The 21,606-nt window shown below is 37.2% G+C and overlaps 1 protein-coding gene across 2 annotated transcripts in view; it reads right to left on the bottom strand.

Moving 5' to 3' along the window:
* Positions 1-1,337: 1,337 nt before the first annotated feature.
* Positions 1,338-21,606, bottom strand: part of LOC134804129 (FK506-binding protein 2) — an 84,020-nt gene continuing 63,751 nt past the window's right edge. The window contains exons 2-5 of one of the 2 annotated variants that reach the window (XM_063777073.1): positions 7,205-7,293; positions 5,181-5,368; positions 4,713-4,778; positions 1,338-2,961 (exon numbers count right to left, since the gene is read on the bottom strand). In XM_063777073.1, coding sequence (XP_063633143.1) covers positions 2,779-2,961; positions 4,713-4,778; positions 5,181-5,368; positions 7,205-7,293 — 526 coding nt within the window. In that variant the 3' untranslated portion in view covers positions 1,338-2,778. The remainder of the gene's footprint in view (positions 2,962-4,712; positions 4,779-5,180; positions 5,369-7,204; positions 7,294-21,606) is intronic. The other variant, XM_063777072.1, reaches the window with a different exon arrangement.

The following is a 21,606-nucleotide window of genomic DNA, read 5'->3' on the forward strand; positions in this document are numbered from 1 at the left end:
CGCTTAGCCCGCGCTTGATAAATAAAAAATACGATTTTTTTCATTTTTTCAAAATAAAAAAATAAAATAAAAAACAACAATTGATACGAAATTTAAGTATAAAAAAATACAAAAAGTTATGTAGCAGCATACAATTACTGGGGATGGAACCAGGGACCTCCCTATGCAAACAAAAAAGCGAACGTTTGCAAAATGCGCCCTGATAGTTCTTACTAAAGCTGACGAAATTTAGCTACTCATTCTCAAGTAAAAACTAAATATCTAAATACCGCCGAAACCAGCGATACAAATTTTCTGAATTTTTGGCCATTTAATCTATAAACATATATCAAAAAGAAAAAACTCTTATGATATCGATACGACTATTTGTTTAGGCGACAGGTATCACGACTCCGCCATTTTTAAAAATTTCCAAAAACCGGATTGACAAAAAAAATTTATTTAGTCATAGAATCTGGTCACAAAATTTCATGAGAATCGGTTAAGAATTGCGACCTGTAGAGGAGAACATCCGGAAATACAAAACTAAATATCTAAATACCGCCTAAACCAGCGATAATTTTTTTCTGCATTTTTTGCTATTAACTCTGTAAACATGTCTCAAAAAGAAAAAAACTCTTATGATAGCGATACGACTATTTGTTTAGGCGCCAGGTATCACGACTCCGCCATTTTTAAAAATTTCCAAAAACCGGATTGACAAAAAAATTTTATTTAGTCATAGAATCTGGTCACAAAATTTTATGAGAATCGGTTAAGAATTGCGACCTGTAGAGGAGAACATCCGGAAATACAAAACTAAATATCTAAATACCGCCTAAACCAGCGATAATTTTTTTCTGCATTTTTTGCTATTAACTCTGTAAACATGTCTCAAAAAGAAAAAACTCTTATGATATCGATACGACTATTTGTTTAGGCGCCAGGTATCACGAAACCGGCATTTTTAAAAATTTCCAAAAACCGGATTGACAAAAAAAATTTATTTAGTCATAAAATTCGGTCACAAAATTTCACGAGAATCGGTTAAGAATTGCGACCTGTAGAGGAGAACATCCGGACATACGAAAGCAAAATGCCCGAGTCAAAACGTAGACCTTCGCTTCGGTCAATTATTTGTTTAAATTTGAACTTTAATAGCTGTCAATAGAGTTCGTATGAACTTAAGAGGCTTGTCCACCCTACGATTCCGACGGGAACAAAGCCCTCCCAAGTCGATGAGAGGAGCGGCCTGTGATTAGTAGTGACAAAAAATGATTGGTGTCTATGTTGATAACTTTATTTCTTTGGAGGGTTACGGGTCTGAAGGAACTTGAGGTTAATATAAAACAACAGTATTTGTTATAAATATGTTTTATTCATTAATTCAACAGCGGAAAACATTCAATTAGTTTAAGTACTGGTAGCAGTTGTGACAGGAAGTAACAATTGTACAGTTTTTATACTGTTACATTGCAATGTCTACCGTTCCATTATTAAGGTGGAAACATTTACAGACACAAGATGTGACTACAAAAACATGAATTTAATCACGTAAATTGCAGACTAAATTGCTATATAATTATAGACATTTATTAAATATAATTGACACAGACGTTATCAATAAAACAACGCCATAATTTTGAATGCAGATAGGTAATAAAATAAAAACATCAGTACTTAAAAAGAAAATAGAAAAAAATAAATTTATTTTACTGACTCATAAATGTACCCTTAACATTATTACAACAAATTCACATTCTAACAAAAATAAACTAAGTACAAAATGATTTAACAAGCTACAAAATGACTCACACAAAATAAACATATAAGAAGAACAAGATTTTTACAATTACATGTATAACTTTATAAAAAAAGTAACGTTATTTTTAAATTATTGTGTATAGAGCTTTACCTATTCTCATACAGTATTAAGGCTCCGTCACACAGGTGCGTTTTGCGGACGGCGCGTGAGTGGGGCGCGCCGCTTTTTACATATAAAACGCTCACGCCGCGCTCACGCCCCGCCCGGAACACGCGCCCGTGTGATGGAACCTTTATTCGTCAAAGGAGAGTAAGTATTTAATAGAGCGAACACCTTTTTGTCAGATAAGAGGTTAGCCAATGTTTTAAATTAAACAGAAAATTAAATATATAAAAATATCAACGTCCCAGCTTAGGAATGTAGAATAATATAATTATTATATTAGTATATTACAGATACTGAATGTTCAGCGGAGAGCTCAGATGTTCAGAGTCTACCTATAAGCACGGATTAAAAACCGACAAAATGCAACTTCACTTTTTGATATGTAAGTATTCTTGTATCTAAGGTAAGGTACATAAGTAGGATTACCTAGATTTAATTTAGATACACTAATTGAGTATAAGCACTCATTACACAAAAAGTATATAGTTCGCTATAAAACGCAATGAGCCATCTCAATAGTGCTCTGGTCCATAAACCATCGTATTATCAGACAACAGTTCAAATCGATTCCATTACGTTTGCGAATACAAATCGTCTACGAATATGCATGTCACATAACAGTTTCTCGTTGCCGGTATGATATTTCTCAGTCCATATCGTTGTCGATTTACCTACTCCGTGCAAAACCTGTACAGTTATATAACCACTTTTTAAGTTACACTATTACAAAAATTATGTCCGAATTATTTGGCACTCACGTTACGCTTATTTTTAATAGTTTTTATTTCGTTTAGTTCAGCTGCATATTTTTTTAGGTTGGCATTAGGATGGTCGGTGTAACTTTTGAGTGGTTCTACTGATGTACTGGTTTAGAGTTCGTCGTGCTTGGGTCCGGAGAACTCCTCGTGGCTGATGAAGCCGTTCTTGTCCTTGTCCTCGTGCTGGAAGATCTCCTCGACCAGCTTGTCGTGGCTCTCGAGCATGTTCTTAATGTCTTCGCTCATTTCGGCGCCTTCACTGGCGGTCATCTGCTTTTTCAGATATTCGCTCACCTGTAAAAGGGAGAAATGGGGTTTTGTAATAAATGTACACAATGTAGCGACCCGCCACGGCTTCGTACGGGTTAAACAGAACCACCTTAACCTTCCTCTAGAGTCATTCTACATATTGATAGATGAAAACCGCGTGAAAATCCGTTCAGTAGTTTTAGAATTTATCGCGAACATACATACACACAAACAGCCAGACGCGGCGGGGGACTTTGTTTTATAAAGTGTAGTGATAGTGATTTTTACTTCAATTATTCATATGTGACATCTACTAGTATGTGGCACATACTATGTGCAATGTACTTTATGTACTTCTAGTAAATACAGATGTACGAGTAGATATTACGATTAGGTACCTATCGTGTGTACGATTCATACTTAAGTATATTCATTATAGGCTGTACCAACATCAAATTGGGAATCGAATAACTGCAATTCTAGGGACCCCTGGGATGTTTAACGAACGATATAATTACGGCCACGCTGGGAATACGCATGGAGTTGTCTACTATTTTATAAAATAAATACCATTGATAACAAATATGCATTCCGGTTTGATAACTAGTGAATTAAAAAAATACATGGTAGTCTAGACACTCTAGACTAATGTGGTCGTCGATAAGAGCTCTTATAAGTAGTAGTAGTAGTAATTTAAAAGTAGCTTGGAATTTGAATAACATTTGCTTTTTATTATACTTTTTGCAGGTCCCAAAATCTCTTTTAATCCTGACCAAAACGAGGGTTATGCTGCACGTTCAAGCAATACCTACTTACGAATGGAGACTTTCTTGCTTTTTCAGAAGTTTGAAATAATATTCAGAATGAAGTAAGTACCTAGTTGTTATCAAACAATGATAAGACCAAGACCTAATATTTTCGATACATCGATACAAGCAGCATTCGATCATTATTTATAAGTTCATACTCGGATTCGGACATAGGCATTTTATAATATATAGAGAAGTTTGAATAAGTTCTACAGTGCAAACAGTACGTCGCAATATTATTTTCTGTTTACATTTGTTTGTTTTGATGGCGACTACGCACTTGGCCGTATTTATACCAATATTATTGTTACATCTCTTTTTTATATCATATTATCATAGGCCCCCAAATACAAATAGCAAAGTGTCACCTGTGCATAAACACTAAGATTTGCAAGCCGTATTAGAGACAGGTTTGGTTGGTTAAGTTGGTCATGCCATGCGTTGTAAGAACTGGACTACAGCTGCAGATTTTGACTGTAAATATCCTTAACTTTTACAAGTTTATCTTGTAAACTGGAGCTTTAATAATCAACAGCTAAGAATAAGAAGCTAACAAAGTAGGCGAAGAAGAAAATGCGAAAAAAGAAGTCTAGAAGACAAGGAACGTTAACTGATGCGGATAAAGGCATTGTGATTTGAAGTCCCGATACCTACTTACAAAGAAGGGTGGGTCATATGGGTAATGTAATATAACATGCGCGTGGACTAGGATTATAATTCTAAATCAATACGAATTAAACATTCCATACCCTGGAAGCATCCGAGTTGTCACAATTTTTAGGCAAGGGACATTATGATCTGTATCTGCCTAGCAAGTATGAGTAAAATATTCGTTGTTAAAAAGAGTGTTCATCTCATCTGTACAGGGCCCGTATCAACCCGGGATTCTGTAATAAGTAGCTACCGATGCGTTTTATATACAATTCTCCCAAAGAGCCACAGTAGTGCATAGTTTAGAAGAGCAGGACACCCTCCACCACGACTGACCTCCTCTCTCGACAGCTCCTGATCGCCGTCTGTGTCCATGGCTTGGAACGCTAACTGGATACTCACCTAGTTAAATTTAAACTATCGTGAATCATACTGACATTACATTATAAACTCACCGCTTGAAGATGAACTCCCGACTAGTCGGTAACGAATTCAATTGTGGCTTGTTTAATAATATTACTGTCGCTGTGCAATTTGTGCACCTATCTTTTTTATTTTTTTATCGGCTTTTGTTCCGTCACAATCCGATAACTATAGCAGGCGACCGCGCACTACCGCCGCCCTAACCATAAAACTTATATAGGTTACGTTGCGTGCCCTACGCTTTACTCGATGCCCCAGCGATGAGCTGACATATAACTCCATACATTACAACTGGCATATCCACGCGCGTGTCTACGCTGCAACCACACTGCATACACGTCTTGGTTCGGCCTTAAGAATCCTTTAGTTTTGGGTACTCACTTCCTCGCGGCTGAGCTGTGCGTCCTTATCGGCGTCGATCTCCTTGAAGACGTTGGTGGTCGGGGGCGAGTCTCCGATGTTGATGAGCTCGACCTCGAAGTGGAGGGTGGCGTGTGCGGGGATGACGTTGCCGGCTCCGCGCTCGCCGTAGCCGAGGTGGGACGGGATGGTCAGCTTACGCTTCTCACCTGGAATTTTAAGGTTAGCACATTTATTTATCTCTTTTAAATTTTAATTCAATGTGTAAGATATAGTGGGATTAGAAGATAATGCTTCATTTTGCCCTAGGCCAGCGGTCGGCAACCTTTTAGCAGCCAAGGGCCACATAGTAGTTAACGAAGTTGACGCGGGCCGCACTTTGGTAATATTTGTGACTTTAGCAGACATTGTCGTTTGTCAATATTACATACAAAATAGCCAGGGAGGCTCGCGGGCCGCTGGTTGCCGACCGCTGCCCTAGGCAATAGGAACAGCAAGAAAATTACCTGACCTTAGTCGCGCCAATTACAGGACCATAGGTTTGAGCAAAGGGTTTAAAGGTTCCGCCACACAGGCGCGTTTTCCGGGCGGGGCGTGAGCGCGGCATGAGCGTTTTACAGTGGAACCTGGATAATTGCAATCTCAACGGACCGGCCATTTTTTGTCAATTAACCAGGTTTTTCATTTAAGCAGGTCTTGTCAATTAACGAGGTTCAAAAAATCGTTGTGTCAATTATAGAGGTTCTCATTAATAGAGGTTGCGTTCTGACAAATTTATTTTATGGAGGTGCAAATAACCATTGAAAGTAGATTTACACGCTTACGTTCTGGGTTTCTGGTCTATATATTGCTTCTGTCTATACTTGTACTTTTACACTACATTAATTACTGCTATATTTTCTTATTAATCATTTGGGTTTTAAAATCCCCTTGAATTGTAGAAGAAAATTTTATTAGAATGTAAAAAGCATACTTTGTTTTTGATTTAATCAAAATTGGCTGGCTAGGCTGTGATAGATACCCAATAAATAAATTGAATTCTGGATGAAGTTATAAATAAAATGATCATTGCTATTAAAATATTTCTGCTGTCTACAACTACATTATTTCAATTACAGAGGTAATAAGTAAGACTCGTTTCAATAATAGAGGTAAAAAGAAGAGCAAAAATATCGGATTTTTTTAGCACAGTGTCAATTATAGAGGTCTTATTTGCGATGTGGTCAATTACAGAGGCAAAATTACGAAAAGCACTAAAATCTAAATTGCAATTATAGAGGTTCCAAAATTTCAATTATAGTGGCCTTTTGGTCTCAAGGGACCGGGACCGGACTTTTGGTTGCAATTATTGAGGTTTTCCATTTATCCAGGTGCAAATTAACCAGGTTTCACGTATATGTAAAAGCGGCGCTCACGCGCCGCCCGCAAAACGCGCCTGTGTGACGGAGCCTTAAGATACTAATGGAATAGACCAACGTCTAGATAAAAACATCAATCGTTGTTTTTGGCCTTTGGCCTAATTGGTCACTTTAGCCCTGTCTGCGAGCAGCTATCTTCAACTCCTACGATATGTTTAGCGAAAATTTGTGTTTTTTGATCATGCAATGCCCTTGTTTCATCCGTACTGAATGCGTCACTGTATACAATAAGTATATTAATGCACTTTGTCATCTAGTAGCCCCAAAACAGCCCATATAGAATTTACTGCGGACCCAGGATTTGTATCTGATATTATAAGTGCACCCAAACAATCCCGTACAGTCAGTAAACTAATTTCGAAGTGGGATGCGTCTAGAAAACTTGTCCAGCAGTTATGTAAGTGGCTCTGTATGGTTTTGCACTGAAGAGATTAGTACTAGGTACCTAACTGACAAAACGTTGTTAACAATTCAATGGCTTTGGGAAAACGTTGGTAGAGAAAAATATTTAAAAACAAGTTTTTATTTGTTGTAGGATAAATGAGTTTCAATAAAGTTAATATAACATAAGGTTGAATTTAGCTTGACGTTGGGGATCGTTTTCCTACATATACAATATGAACTTACCGACACACATGTCGAGCAGACCCTGGTCCCACCCCTTGATTACTTGTCCGACGCCAATCTGGAAGGAGAAGGGTTGGTCCCGGTCGAAGCTGAAAAGAAAAACTTCTATTAGGGACACATCTAAAGCGGCTAATAAACGTTTAATAAGGAAAATGGCGAGCAAAAAAATACTCGTGTTCGATAGTACATATACGACGAAAATGTAAACAATCGATGAGATCAACAAACGTTTACAATTTAGATCTTTACCTACGAAGGGACAAGTAAAAAGTAATTTTCTTTCTTTTTAAATAAAACATTGCCGAATTCATCTAGGTACTTAGGTAATTCTAACTAATAAATACAGTGATTCTGATCGATTTCTCTTTGGCCGATACTTTTGAATGGGCACGCAAATTAAATTTACAAATAGTGTTAGTTATTTTGTTGTAGGTAGATTGATGAGCACAACTTAATTGCAAAACGATTTGGCTAAAGTTTTATCTAAACCGTGAGGTGAAACCAATCGCACAATCACAATCAATTTCAACCGAGATTGTTATGGTCAAAACATGAACTATATCTTTTGATTGAACTTGCTCACTCTTCAACTCACTGATGATTCAACTCGCTCAGTCGCTCATCTAACTCAGTGTTCCTTGAGCGCTCTTTCCCACTCATGTTTCGAATGAGCCGCTCGAGCGTGATGAGACTGATGAGCGAGTGAGACGAAGCGAATAGGTTTCGGAGCGGTTCGGAAGAATTCGGAGGGTGTCGGGAAAACATGGATAGATCGTATCGCGTCATTCGCCATCTTGGTCGCACTTATGGCTGTGTGTATCTAATTAATTGACATTCCCCTCTACTCACTCCTGAACAATATAGTTTACAGATCCACTGAGCGAAGTGAGCGAAATGAGTGATATACAGCGAGCGAGAGATATGAATCAATCTTTTCAATTCAGTGAAGCGTTTTGCGCATCTCTACAATCAACAATGTGATGTGTTATCTCAAATATAATTGCTCAAAACCTGTTGTACTGGCCTACCCCCAACAACGAGTAGGTATGTGGTCCATTCCATTCACCTGTTTTCCAACTGCGTTTTTAATCCAAACATTTTGTTTCAAACTACGTACCTACCTACAGTTCTGAGGAACACACAAGTTTTCTCTGTGCATGTAGGTAATGATTTGATTTTATCATACTTATCCAAATAAAAGGAGTATCTTTTCATTTGAATAAGGGTTAAATAAGAAAATAAATCTTCATAGCCCTTAAGTTTTAGGTATGCCTACAGGAAAGACGTGAACACAGTTTTGTGTTTGACCCACATAGGGCACTCCATTTTTCTCCTTGCAATGTATGTAATGTTATAAAAATATGCATATTTACACCGCAATAGTGGACGAAGCAGAATGTGCCACTAGTGTGTCTGAACTAGGTCCGGATCGCGGCTTAATTTCAGTTCAGACAAAGCCTGACCGGGTAATTAAAATACTTATGCAATAGTTGAACTGAATTGCCTCCCGAACAGACCGGTTACGTGAATTCGTTTGAGATAAATGTTTCCATTTGTATAAATTTTCGATTTTCCAGTCCGATGAATGTTTTATGAAATTTTCTATGCGTGATATTTTCTATGTATATTGCAGTGCAGAAATGAGTTGATTTTTATGTTTGGAGTAGGTACTAGGTACCTACTTACAACATAATTCAGTATCAAAATTTGAAAATGTATAAAATATCATCATACAACCTTAATTACTTTTCATCATTTAAGCGAGTTAAAACAAATTCCACCCAGCACCTGTAATTAAACTAGCATAGAAGAAAATCTATGTGCCTACGACAAGTTGAGATCAATGGCGCATGTAAAATAAATTAAACAAATCGATGCACACACTAAACTTGAACAGGGTAATCTATCAGTCAGGCAGGCCCCATCATTTTCTATTTATTTTAAATCTGTTATGATGTAGTTTGTATGAAGACTATAATGCCATGGCGAGTGTCATCAATGTCATCATAGTATTGTTTTGTTTCAGTTATTAAAAGCGGAGCCCTCTTTTTATTCTTACAATTTCTGTGTAGGTATCTTAAAATGACTGTTAGGTGTACCTACTGGTAAATGTGGTGAAAATGATGTTGATTTTACGCAGATCCCCTTTTGGACTGAAGTTAATGGAGTTTCCGTTGTGTATTACATGAGGTAAAACACATAAGTTACTTCAACTACATCGGCCACCGGCTATGTGTTAGCAGCCTCTGGACGTCTATACACGTCGATATATTCCAGCCCAGCATCAGATAAATTGTCCGCCAGAATAACACTATTATATAGGCCTTTGTTCCTGCTCGGTGTGGTGCAACCATTAACGTTTATGTACGGATTTGATGGGGAATACAGCGCTGGGGTAAATCTTGTTACTGGCGTAGTAAAATTAGGTACTGGGTTGCGTTATAGGTATAATAAGATATTGTAATGTAATATATTAGGATAAAGCTCAACTTAAAATACTACACAAAGTTATCTAACTCTCACACGTGAAGAAATTTACGTAAGTTTATCACGAACTTAAAATTTCTCTCTTAATTCTCATCGGTCGTGATTTCACGTCTTGGTCAAAATAAAGAGGTTATGTTTGTCCGATGCAAGCATGTTCAGAATAACAGGCGAAGCCAACCAGTTGTGTCAGCAAACATTCAGTCTCAAATCTTTATAATTTATTTTCCTAGATATTATATAATTCCCCCAGGTCCCTCCACGCGTAATGTACAAGACGCAAAGCATTCAAACGAGAAACGTACTGAGTCCGCGAAGGGTTCATATAAACATACTGCTTATTTCTTTCGGAACGGGTCATCCCGCGTTGTGTTTGAAATAAAAATGTTTGCGGAAAAATACAGGTGTCGTGTCACGAAGGATAATGTTTAAGAATTTAATATAATTGTATGTAGGTACCTAGAGGTGAGAGTGAAGGTAACGCCGGTGCTTAAGAAGTTATAATTTTCCCGTGAGACACCATGAAAATTTGCGAGGTGTAAGAAGTGAAATCAGAATTTAACTGACAATTTGACACACTTCTATACTTTTATGGAATTTAATAGGTACATCTATGTTGAATAGATATACCTATTTAAAATCCACTTTTATTTGGAAGACCTTGGATTGAAATAATATTAAGGTTCGATAAATTCGTTTTAGGAGTTTTCAGAAAAAAGTACTACTATAGGTATTTACTTGACACTTTTTAAAGTCCTCCTTGTTCTTAGTAAAAAATAAGTAAAAGGTGTTTTTTTTTTAAATAAGTATGTAGGTAGGTACCCCGTTTGATATTATCTGAAAAGTTTACTATTATATTTCTTCTGCATATAATAGGGTTGTTGACACATGTTGAATTGTATAACTAAATCTAGTTAAATACGTAGAAAATAAGAATTTATCACAATGTGGAAACTTAAAAAATATATGGGATATTAATAAAAAATTACAAGACGTCAGTTTAAAAAAAAATATTTTTCAATTTCCAAATAGGAAAAAAGAAATACCATTCGTTCCTTACATTTTATTAAAAAAAATTCACAGATATCGTGCCTCACACGACTATCGAGCACATTGGAAATGAATCTACGGAATTCGAAAAAATATTGTCACTGAGCGACGAGAAAGTCTGGATAAGGAAAAAGTTACAAAATAAAACTACAACGTTGAATGATAATTATTTTATTCTTAGATTAACACAAGTATCCTGGACATAACGCATGTGAACAAACAAATTGCAAAATTTCCACACGCGTATCGAAGTTTGAATAATTGTCGCCGTGGCGCATAAGTATAGATAGGTACATATTTAATTTTTCGGTTAATAAGCAGGATATATTAATGTTCAAAGTACAAGAAAATTATTACACGGCAAATCCGTAGTCAACTCGAGAAGTGGTAGCCACATCGCCGTTATCGTCACTCGAGTCTTGATCGGCAGCGGCCCATTTGCTGCAAGATATGAAATTTTCTTGAAAGCAGTTTGACGCGACGAGAGATGTCCAAAACAGCGCGTGCCTATGTTGCACCAAATTTGAGTTCCGCTAGGTACAACCAGGGTTCAGCATCAGCTCTATCTTGGGTACTACTCTCCTAAGTGCTCATCAAGACGAGTCCGATGACCAAAACAGCGTGTGCCTATGTTGCAACAAACCTCTACCTCTATCTCTATTTCTATTTCCATCACCACAAGAATGCATAGATTGTCGAATAGTGCGTCTCAAACAGGATAGATAGAGTTAGACCAAGAAAAATTTGCAGCGATTTTGATAGCCCACGCAGTGCAAGTGTTATTCTGCCGTCATAATCCCGATAATTCACAACAAACACCTATAACGAACTCTGCGAAACATGAAGTCATAAATGTCATGTGAAAAATTACGTTCTGACTTTTTGACTATTTTAAGGTTAGGCTACAGGGCAAACCCTTAACCCGATCGTCTTTGTTTTAGGCTCAAATTGTAGCTGACTTAATTGTCCCGAGCCGTTTTTCTCAAATTTTTGATATCATTCTTCGTTTCCAAATTATCGAGCACCAACATCAAAAATTCGGAAAAAAATTAATTTTATTTTCACTATTTCGACCATAACTTTTTTCGTTTTTGACGTTCTCGAATAATTATTTTTGCACCTTACAGCTCTCGTGATTATGCGTCTTTTGAGCCTATTTTTTAATATCATATCTTCACAACTTAACAGATTAACACAAGTATCCTGGACATAACGCATGTGAACAAACAAATTGCAAAATTTCCACACGCGTATCGAAGTTTGAATAATTGTCGCCGTGGCGCATAAGTATAGATAGGTACATATTTAATTTTTCGATTAATAAGCAGGATATATTAATGTTCAAAGTACAAGAAAATTATTACACGGCAAATCCGTAGTCAACTCGAGAAGTGGTAGCCACATCGCCGTTATCGTCACTCGAGTCTTGATCGGCAGCGGCCCATTTGCTGCAAGATATGAAATTTTCTTGAAAGCAGTTTGACGCGACGAGAGATGTCCAAAACAGCGCGTGCCTATGTTGCACCAAACCTGAGTTCCGCTAGGTACAACCAGGGTTCAGCATCAGCTCTATCTTGGGTACTACTCTCCTAAGTGCTCATCAAGACGAGTCCGATGACCAAAACAGCGTGTGCCTATGTTGCAACAAACCTGAGTTCCTTTAGGTACAGCCAGGGTTCAGCATCAGCTCTATCTTGGGTACTACTCTCCTAAGTGCTCATCGAGACGAGTCCGATGACCAAAACAGCGTGTGCTTATGTTGTATTAAACCCGAGCTCCACTAGGTACTGCCAGGGTTCAGCATCAGCTATCTGCTAGCAGCCGCCAGCAACATGCTGAGGTGAGACCATTTCGTGGCACTTTTTCTTTTTTATGTTTCTCTGTATAAGTTTTTATTTTGTGTTTGTGCTCACGAATAAAATTATTTCTATTTCTACCTCTACCTCTATTTCTACCTCTACTTCTACCTCTACGACCGGTCTGGCCTAGTGGGTAGTGACCCTGCCTATGAAGCCGATGGTCCCGGGTTCGAATCCTGGTAAGGGCATTTATTTGTATGATGATACAGATATTTGTTCCTGAGTCATGGTTGTTTTCTATGTATTTAAGTATTTATATATTATATATATCGTTGTCTGAGTACCCACAATACAAGCCTTCTTGAGCTTACTGTGGGGCTTAGTCAATTTGTGTAAAAATGTCCTATAATATTTATTTATTTATTTACCTCTACCTCTACTACCTCTACCTCTATCTCTATTTCTATTTCCATCACCACAAGAATGCATAGATTGTCGAATAGTGCGTCTCAAACAGGATAGATAGAGTTAGACCAAGAAAAATCTGCAGCGATTTTGATAGCCCACGCAGTGCAAGTGTTATTCTGCCGTCATAATCCCGATAATTCACAACAAACACCTATAACGAACTCTGCGAAACATGAAGTCATAAATGTCATGTGAAAAATTACGTTCTGACTTTTTGACTATTTTAAGGTTAGGCTACAGGGCAAACCCTTAACCCGATCGTCTTTGTTTTAGGCTCAAATTGTAGCTGACTAAATTGTCCAGAGCCGTTTTTCTCAAATTTTTGATATCATTCTTCGTTTCCAAATTATCGAGCACCAACATCAAAAATTCGGAAAAGATTGAATTTTATTTTCACTATTTCGACCATAACTTTTTTCGTTTTTGACGTTCTCGAATAATTATTTTTGCACCTTACAGCTCTCGTGATTATGCGTCTTTTGAGCCTATTTTTTAATATCATATCTTCACAACTTTCCGAGATATAAGGGGATCGCACTTTTTCGTGAAATCGGACCCTATACTGGAGTGGAGCGAACGAAAAGACATTTCCAATGTCAAAATGTATACCAACAATATAGGTACATAATAAACGTAATATTACACCGACAAAATCGCAATTTCCTTGTTTTCCATACATCGAAACGGCCTCTAACGTTACATCGTGACGTCACGATATTGCCATTTTGTTAGAAGCGTTTCGAGAGTATAGTGCGGGTGCCAGACTTTGACCATCATTTGTGACTTTTGTTTGCTTTAAGACAATGAGTCCCATACATACATTTGATCCTAAAAACAAACCTGATCAATTGATACCATTCATAAAAAAAATGTCAAATACCCTATTGTGCCGACTACCTTCTACTTGCTCACGTGCTATGTAATTAAGGCCACGACCTATTATGAAACTCTGTAATTTAAGGCATCTTACGACTGACTGTGTTTTCTGTTAAATTATTAGTTTTTGTGCAATTGCCTTGAAAGGTGAACGACTTTGGAACAGACTTGTAAAGAAATGTTGCATAACACGCGCTTACCTACTCGCCTTCTTGAGTACCAAGAATTTATCTTGTTTATACTAGCCTAATGCCTTGTATTTGTAAATTTTGTATAGAAGAAACAAGGACGTTGAATAAGAATGGTACAGTTGACGTCAAAAATATGTTTACACTTTTGCACCTTACTCCTTTGTAATAAGGCGAAAAATGTAATCATATTTTTGACGTCGACTGTACAAATACATATATATGTATGAGATCATATATGTAGTCGCCACATAGTGAAACTGACTGATCTGTAACATAACACCCTATGTACACCTATGTTGGTCATTTAAATAAATTTGTATTTGTATTACCGCACCTATTTCAAAATGATTCTATTTATTGAGGTGCCCCAGCCAAGATGGCAACATCATGATGATTACGAGTACATCGACATACGCCAAACGAAAAGAAAACATATATTATTACATATATCGGGATGACAGATGCTAATAAAAGTCATGGGACTAATTCCATTCATTATTTAAGTTTCGATTGTTTCTCCAGTCATGGACAGTATGGCGCACTGTCTTACCAGTAAGTAGAGTCTGTGTGGAAAGAGAAGAGTCGTGAAATGTATGGGATCCAATACATTCTATGACTCTTCTCTTTGCGCACAGACTCTAGTTCTTAATTCAGACAGATATTAATGAAACGTCTACTCTTGTTTATAGTAAAATGTTAAACTGTTCTTTAAGAATGTTAAGTGATGTTAAGAAGTTACATATTTCACAGAATGTGTGGATACCAGGTTACCTGCCTATAGAAATACGTCCCATTATTGGTGATACCAATTTGGTGCCACACCCATTACTCGTATAGGGATGTTGATAATTGTCTCCTGCGCTGCGGCAGTCAGGTACCAATCAACATGACCGAGCTCAATCTGTTAACTATACCTATACGATTTACTTAGTACTAGTAGCAATTAAGCAAATGTATTGTTTGTCAAACCAGATTGGAACGGAGCCTTGCGGGAGAGACAATGACATTGTACCTACCGCCGGGACAATTTTGACAAGCATTCATCTTAGGCTTAGTTCTGTTTCAGATCCAATGCAGACAGAATGCAAAAACATATTTTACAGACACAATTTAATATAAATAGGTAATAAATTAATGTAATCAATAATAATTGAAGCGATTTATTATAAGATGTATTTTTAATTAACTAGTAGTTCACCCCGAACTGGGAACTTGCTGTTTACCAAAAACTATAGAGCGATTAATTTTGTTGCACGTACTTAGTCGGCAAAGGATCGAAAATCACATGCGATTTATTACAAGGTCTGTGGAGCCCTTGACTGATGAATATGCGCCACCATAGAGATTAAAATAAACTGTATCTGTGGTAAGCCGTAATGTTTCTTGTCAAATGTCAAATACCTGTATTATGTTTATTTTATTTCGCTTTTATCTTGATAATTATTAAAAAATATTACTTAAATTTAAAACAATATTATAAATGTGCAAGCCGAGCACTTTGATTTGATACCAAACTCGACGATACTTTCTTGCAAATAAGATGACCAGAATAGCAAGACCTCTCACAAATAGCTTTTAAGCCTTTTAAGCTCTTCTAGCTCAATAACTCCTTGATCGAGACTGCTTATAATTTAATGACTAAAATATAATGCTCTCAAATATACGTTTACCCAATTTCATTTAAATTAGTACAAATTTACTTTAGTTATTGAGTATCAAACTATCTTCTGACATTTCAGCTCAAAAACATCGAAATGCCGGGACGTGCCGCTAGCCAGCCGCGCGTTCAAAGTTGAATGTAAGAACTTCGTTCGCTTCGCTCGCTCGTTCGATTATTCGTAAAAAAATACAAAAGCGTAACTGTTGAACTCAGATTAACATTTCGACAGTCACGATTATTTGTTTAATTTCGTCACTGCAAGAAATATGCGATACTGCAAATAGGTAAACAAACCCTTACATTATTGACATACGTTCATCATTTTAAATAAGCGCGCAATGTTTTAAGTACCTAATCACGTTATGAGTTAGTAAAATCCTGGAATATTCTGAAACATCCGCAGTTCGCAATAACACACGACGCGTCATGATCGAAAGTTCGCACAATATTGGTGACGCAAGTGCACCTCAAGGCTCGATCACATAGTCTTCATTAGTTAGGGTACTCGGCATTTCTAGAAAACTAGCTATTTTATATTAGTACTCTTGGTACTGCTATTGTTACACTTCAAGAACTACAGAAGGTTGTTTTATTCACTTCTTATTTTTAGTGTCATTTCTACCCCTTTACTTATTACATACATATGTATAATGATATCAAATAGAAAAGGAAACAAACCTATTCATCTGAACTGAACATCTGTCGAAAATTAAATATGCACAAGCTTAAAACTTACATGTATGATTTTGTTACTATAGTAGTAACTGCGGTACAATAAGTACTTAGCAAATGGTTTTCATCCATCCATCCATCCAATCCAAGTGCTTACAAAACTAATACCTTATAACTTGCACTACAAGTGTTTCTGGCAAATTGATCCTGCTTATTTAAAGATATTTTTCTATAAAACTAGCCTTCGCCCGCGACGTTGTTCGTGTCGTGTGGTAATGGTAAAAACTTTCAACCGCGTAATCACCGCCTTATAGGCATAGTATTGTTAGTTTTACAATATTTGAAGAATATGTAATATAAGTACCTATAGTCAGTTCTACCTTCAACGGTTTAGGCTGGCGTGTGAATATCTGTAACAATTGTTTTATACCTATAGATTTATTGTGAAAAACAAAAAATACCGTTTCGTCTCGCTGCGCCATCTTCTCTAATGGAAATGCACCATTAAGCAATCCGTGTAATGAAATGGTAAAACAACGATTTGTATGCAACAGCAGATGCAACCAGCTTTAAGGATGCTTTCATTTTCTTCATTTACTTGTTAGTTTAGTGTGTGTCGAAAGTTTTTATTTGGTAGTTTTAGTTTTTTAGATTAAGACTTTTTTAAGTGTAAGTTTATTGCCTATTTAAATTTAATTATGTTTTTATTGGACAAAGTATGCTCCATGGAACTCTACTTACTCTAGAGTTCTCTGAAAAGATCGGATCGGATCTCTATCAAGTTGAAAAGAACTCGAGTTTAGACTTAAATATAAGAGTCTGAAAAACTGAATCGAGTCTTGAAGCAGAGGACTCAAAGGACTCGAGTCCTACCCAACACTACTTATGCTTCAATTGTTTTCAAATTTAATATATAATTTATTATTATAAATAATTCGATTCGAAGTAGAGTTACTTTAGGTACTTACAAAATTTTTAATTCCAAATCTATATGCCGCAAAAGTTTTCTTTCATGTATATTATGATATTGTGTTTAAAGAGTAATTACTGGCTTTCCCTTTTTAAATGAAAAAAACAAATAAGATTTTAATTTCAGCCAATAGGGTATATGACTGTATTTAAAATAAATTATTTTGCACCATGCATCAAATAAAGCACCAGAAGATTAATAGAGAAGCGTAGACTGCAGTTATTTTTAGGCACAATTTCTATTTTAAAACCCGTATAAAACTATAAAGAGTAGGTAATTTGATTGTGACGTCACACGCTAGTGTTTCACATAAATTCCATAGTGGCAAAATCGTTTTGGAAGTTCGAAAAAAGAAACTGACTGACTAGTAGTCAAATACCCTATAAGGTGAGAGGTTAAAGTATAAACAAGTATGATCAGACCTTTAGGTTGCGTAAGTAAAGGCGCATCGTGATCTTTGAGAGAGAAAGTTGCATACGCGACTAACTATTCTGAGAAATGTGTCGAGGAAACATATATACTGGACATAAGGCTCTCGTAAAATACACGGATATTATACAATCTAAAGGAAGCTCTGTATACAACCTCTTTGTCAGTGGTTATGTTATCTGTTAAGTATCAATAGGGGGTATTACTGCAATGTTCTGCCCCCAGAGTGCAGCACTAAGCTAGCTAGTAAACCATAGAGTAACTTATACATACTGTGCCTTAAAATGTTTTTTGACAAGGTTTGACAGACAATAAAATATGACATTGATGCATCAAGGCGGTTTGTTAACAGTTAAATTTAGTTATCTGCCTCTTTATCGCTCGAATATGCAAGAGTGATAGAGAGGTTAAATACCGAAATTTCGATTTTATTGTTTCGCGGTAGACCCCCAGATTGTGATGGATCGTGGTAGTAGCGCCCCCTACGCAGATTTTCGCATAATATTCCCTATTACATTGTATATTGCATCATATTTAGTATCCACATCGTAAGTTTATATTTGTGTCATAATTCTATTTCTTTCGCTATCTCGAAAATAATGAACTTCGATTGAAGTATTATTTTGACTACAGGATCCGCAACGCAACAACTACAACAACCTAACTAAACTAAGCTAACTTTAACCCGTTTAACCGTTAACCCAGTGTAAAATTGTTAACGGGTTAACCATCGGGTTAGTAGGATGACGCAAGTGGCGCTAAGTGTGTTTCATAAAGTTAGTGTAAATTTAAGCTGGTTTTTTTGCCTGAGTCAATATTTTAGTATGTCTTGCGAATAGCCTGCCTAATCTCTTTAAATTTACGCTCACACTTTCTCGATCTTTCTACCGTTGCACATTCACGAACTCTACATGAGAACATCATGTATAAGTACATATATGTATAACGTAGGTTTATGTGTTTCTCCCGTTTTTTTTTATGCGTGCAACACGAGACAAGTTATGGGATACATAACGCCGCGGCTGCCGACATAAATTTAGCTCGTAAATTCTAATTTCCAAATATACTTCTTTAGTCAAATCTGGGCCTGACTATCACGACATAGATATTGGTCACCGACGCATCATATCTACTGCCGTAAGTAATAAGCAACAAAAAAATTTAATTTGTAAAAAGCTTTATACCGATCTAATTACGCAAGACAAATAAATTAGGATTGATAGAGTCGAACCAAGCTGCTCCATGGCATTTGCAATCAATAATACAGTGTGGAGATGCCATCTTCAATGTCAAAATATCTATGAAGATATGACCGCCTTATTAAGGCCTGTGCACACCGGCTTGCGTGTGCGTGACGTGGACGTGCGCGTGCGCTAAAATGTTGGAGCCGCACACGCACACGTCACGCAAGCGGTGTGCCGTCTCTCATAAGGATCTGTATACTACAACGCCGCACGCGCACGAGCACGTCACGCACACGCAGCCGGTGTGCACAGGCCTTTAAATATATCAAATGTAAAAGTCTTAGTGGATCGACACCCAGGACGCTCTGAGGTTGGTGTTGGTAAGAGTGAAAATTGACACCACGTGGAAATGCTTCTCCATACAAACGTAGTTCCCGATTCCTTCCTGGAAACTGACATTATGGAAAATATTGCTAAACAGTTTATTACATTAACCATAGCTATGCACCTTCGTTTGACTTTATTGATTATTAAAATAAGAGAGGATTGAAAACAAATTCTATGCAAATTTTTAAAAGCTCCTTACGCAATTTATAACAACGAAATGATTAAAAAAAATAAGCTTAACATATATGTATATCAAACTGCTTAAAAATATTTTCTTTAGGTACCTAATGTTAACATCCTGAGAGGGTAATGGGGGCGTCTCCTTTCGTCTGAAATATAGTTTGTTTTAGAACACGGCAACCTATTTTCTATGAAATTCAATATCAGGTTTTGATTGCACCGTAGCGCTGGTCAATACCTAGGTGCGACGGTCAATGTACGAAATTCTTCGCACTCCGCTTCGCACTTGGTAGCGGGCAGTCCGTTATTAAATCGACGGGCGAGGTAATCTCCTTATATTTACGATACAGCCATAAATTTCAATCAGTTGGCGCGGTAACCCGACGGCTGAACTAGGATTAAGGACAGATTGTTGAAACTGCACTGCCGTTCAGTGGCATCGCATATTTTCGTAACATAGCCTAAGTCCATGTTCATGACATGTCAATGTCCAAAGCCATTATCCCTGAGTTGATTTTCAGCTAAATCAAAAGGGCATGTTGGTAGACTTGATTTGTGGGCTAGACTTGAGATTTTAGAGGATCTAACGACACCATACCCTGCCTCGTTACGACAAATATCTATATTTATTTAGATTGTAAGGGAAAGGTAAGGGTTCTTGGACGGTGCGCCCCGGGGGCAACGGTAAGTAATCTCTTGATTTTCAAGTAATTCCTTACCGGTGCTGCCAATGTCCTGTCGTGGGGGGGTTGAGGGGGTTCCGCACAGGGTGTCCTCTCAATGAGGGAGAGTTCATCCGAGTGTGTGCTGGAGGGGGGCCTTCGGGCCGGACGGCTGCGGTCGCGGATGAGGCCTTCGGGCCGGGCGCGTGAGGGCACAGGAATGCCGCTGACCTGTATAAAACTGCGGTCCCCGTAACTGTCTAGGCAGAGGGCCTATGATGACGGCCGGGGGGGTTGCCACTGCTGGCCAGCGCCGGCGTGGTGGCCACGAGGATGACCACCTCTATAAAAAATCGCTAAGACAACCTGAGGGGAAATGTACAAGTAAAAACAACAGTTTTTGTAAAGATTAGGACAGATTAAGACAAGAAAAGGTTTCTGGTAACTGGTTAACTAAATTAAAATAGTAACAGTAGTGTGCAATATACTAACAGTGTACCTATTTATAATAGAGTAGATAAGTTGAGTAAATGATTTCCTAAAATAGGTTATAGACAGTCATGGGTGGCACCAGAGACTCAAGTCAGCAAACAAACCAAGTACTTAGTCGATCAAAAATCAACAACAAAGTCCGAATGATGGACCATTAGTACAATCAGCGAGGAATAGTCGTATTGAAAAGTTTCATATTAGAGTAAGTCTGGTTTGAATTGTCTGAAAGTGCTCTTATATTATGCATTGACTGGTAGACTAGCTCGATTATTCTCGTTTCTAATTTTAAATCAGGTGTCCACTTTTATAATAAACACTGAAAATATTAATATATACTTAAGAGGCCGTTATCGATTTTAGTCGCAAAAATGTAAAATTGATAGATTTTGACGAAGAAATTCTACACTTTTTGCTACCTAATAGAAATAACAAGTACTGGTTTCTATTCGCACGTCTTCCCATGTTGCACTTTTGTAGATCATTTTTTTGAAAACAGACTCACTAAATTGGTAATGATTTTTTTTCTGAAGGACGTTTAGGTAAACGCGCGTAAAGCACTGATATTGTCGATCTTATTTGTAAATTTCGTAAAGTTTGGACCAGGGATGTTGCGGATGCAGATTTTTTGACGTCCGCGGATGCGGATATTTAAAGCCTCACATCCGCGGATGCGAATGTCAAGATTTGGTACTTAAAAAACGTCAAATATTACATTTTTAGCATTTTTTATTAAAAAAAAACGAAACGTTTATTATTTGAGCAAGAATATAGGTGCGTTTTATTTAATAAACAGTAACTAGGCTGACTTTTCGGGATCTAGACGATTTCGTTATATATAATGACGAAATTACCTAGCACTTACGCCGGCGGCGCCGCCGCTGATACGTTCCTGTTACCG

The sequence above is a fragment of the Cydia splendana genome, chromosome Z (genome assembly GCF_910591565.1).
Source record: "Cydia splendana chromosome Z, ilCydSple1.2, whole genome shotgun sequence".
Taxonomy (NCBI): Eukaryota; Metazoa; Arthropoda; class Insecta; order Lepidoptera; family Tortricidae; genus Cydia; species Cydia splendana.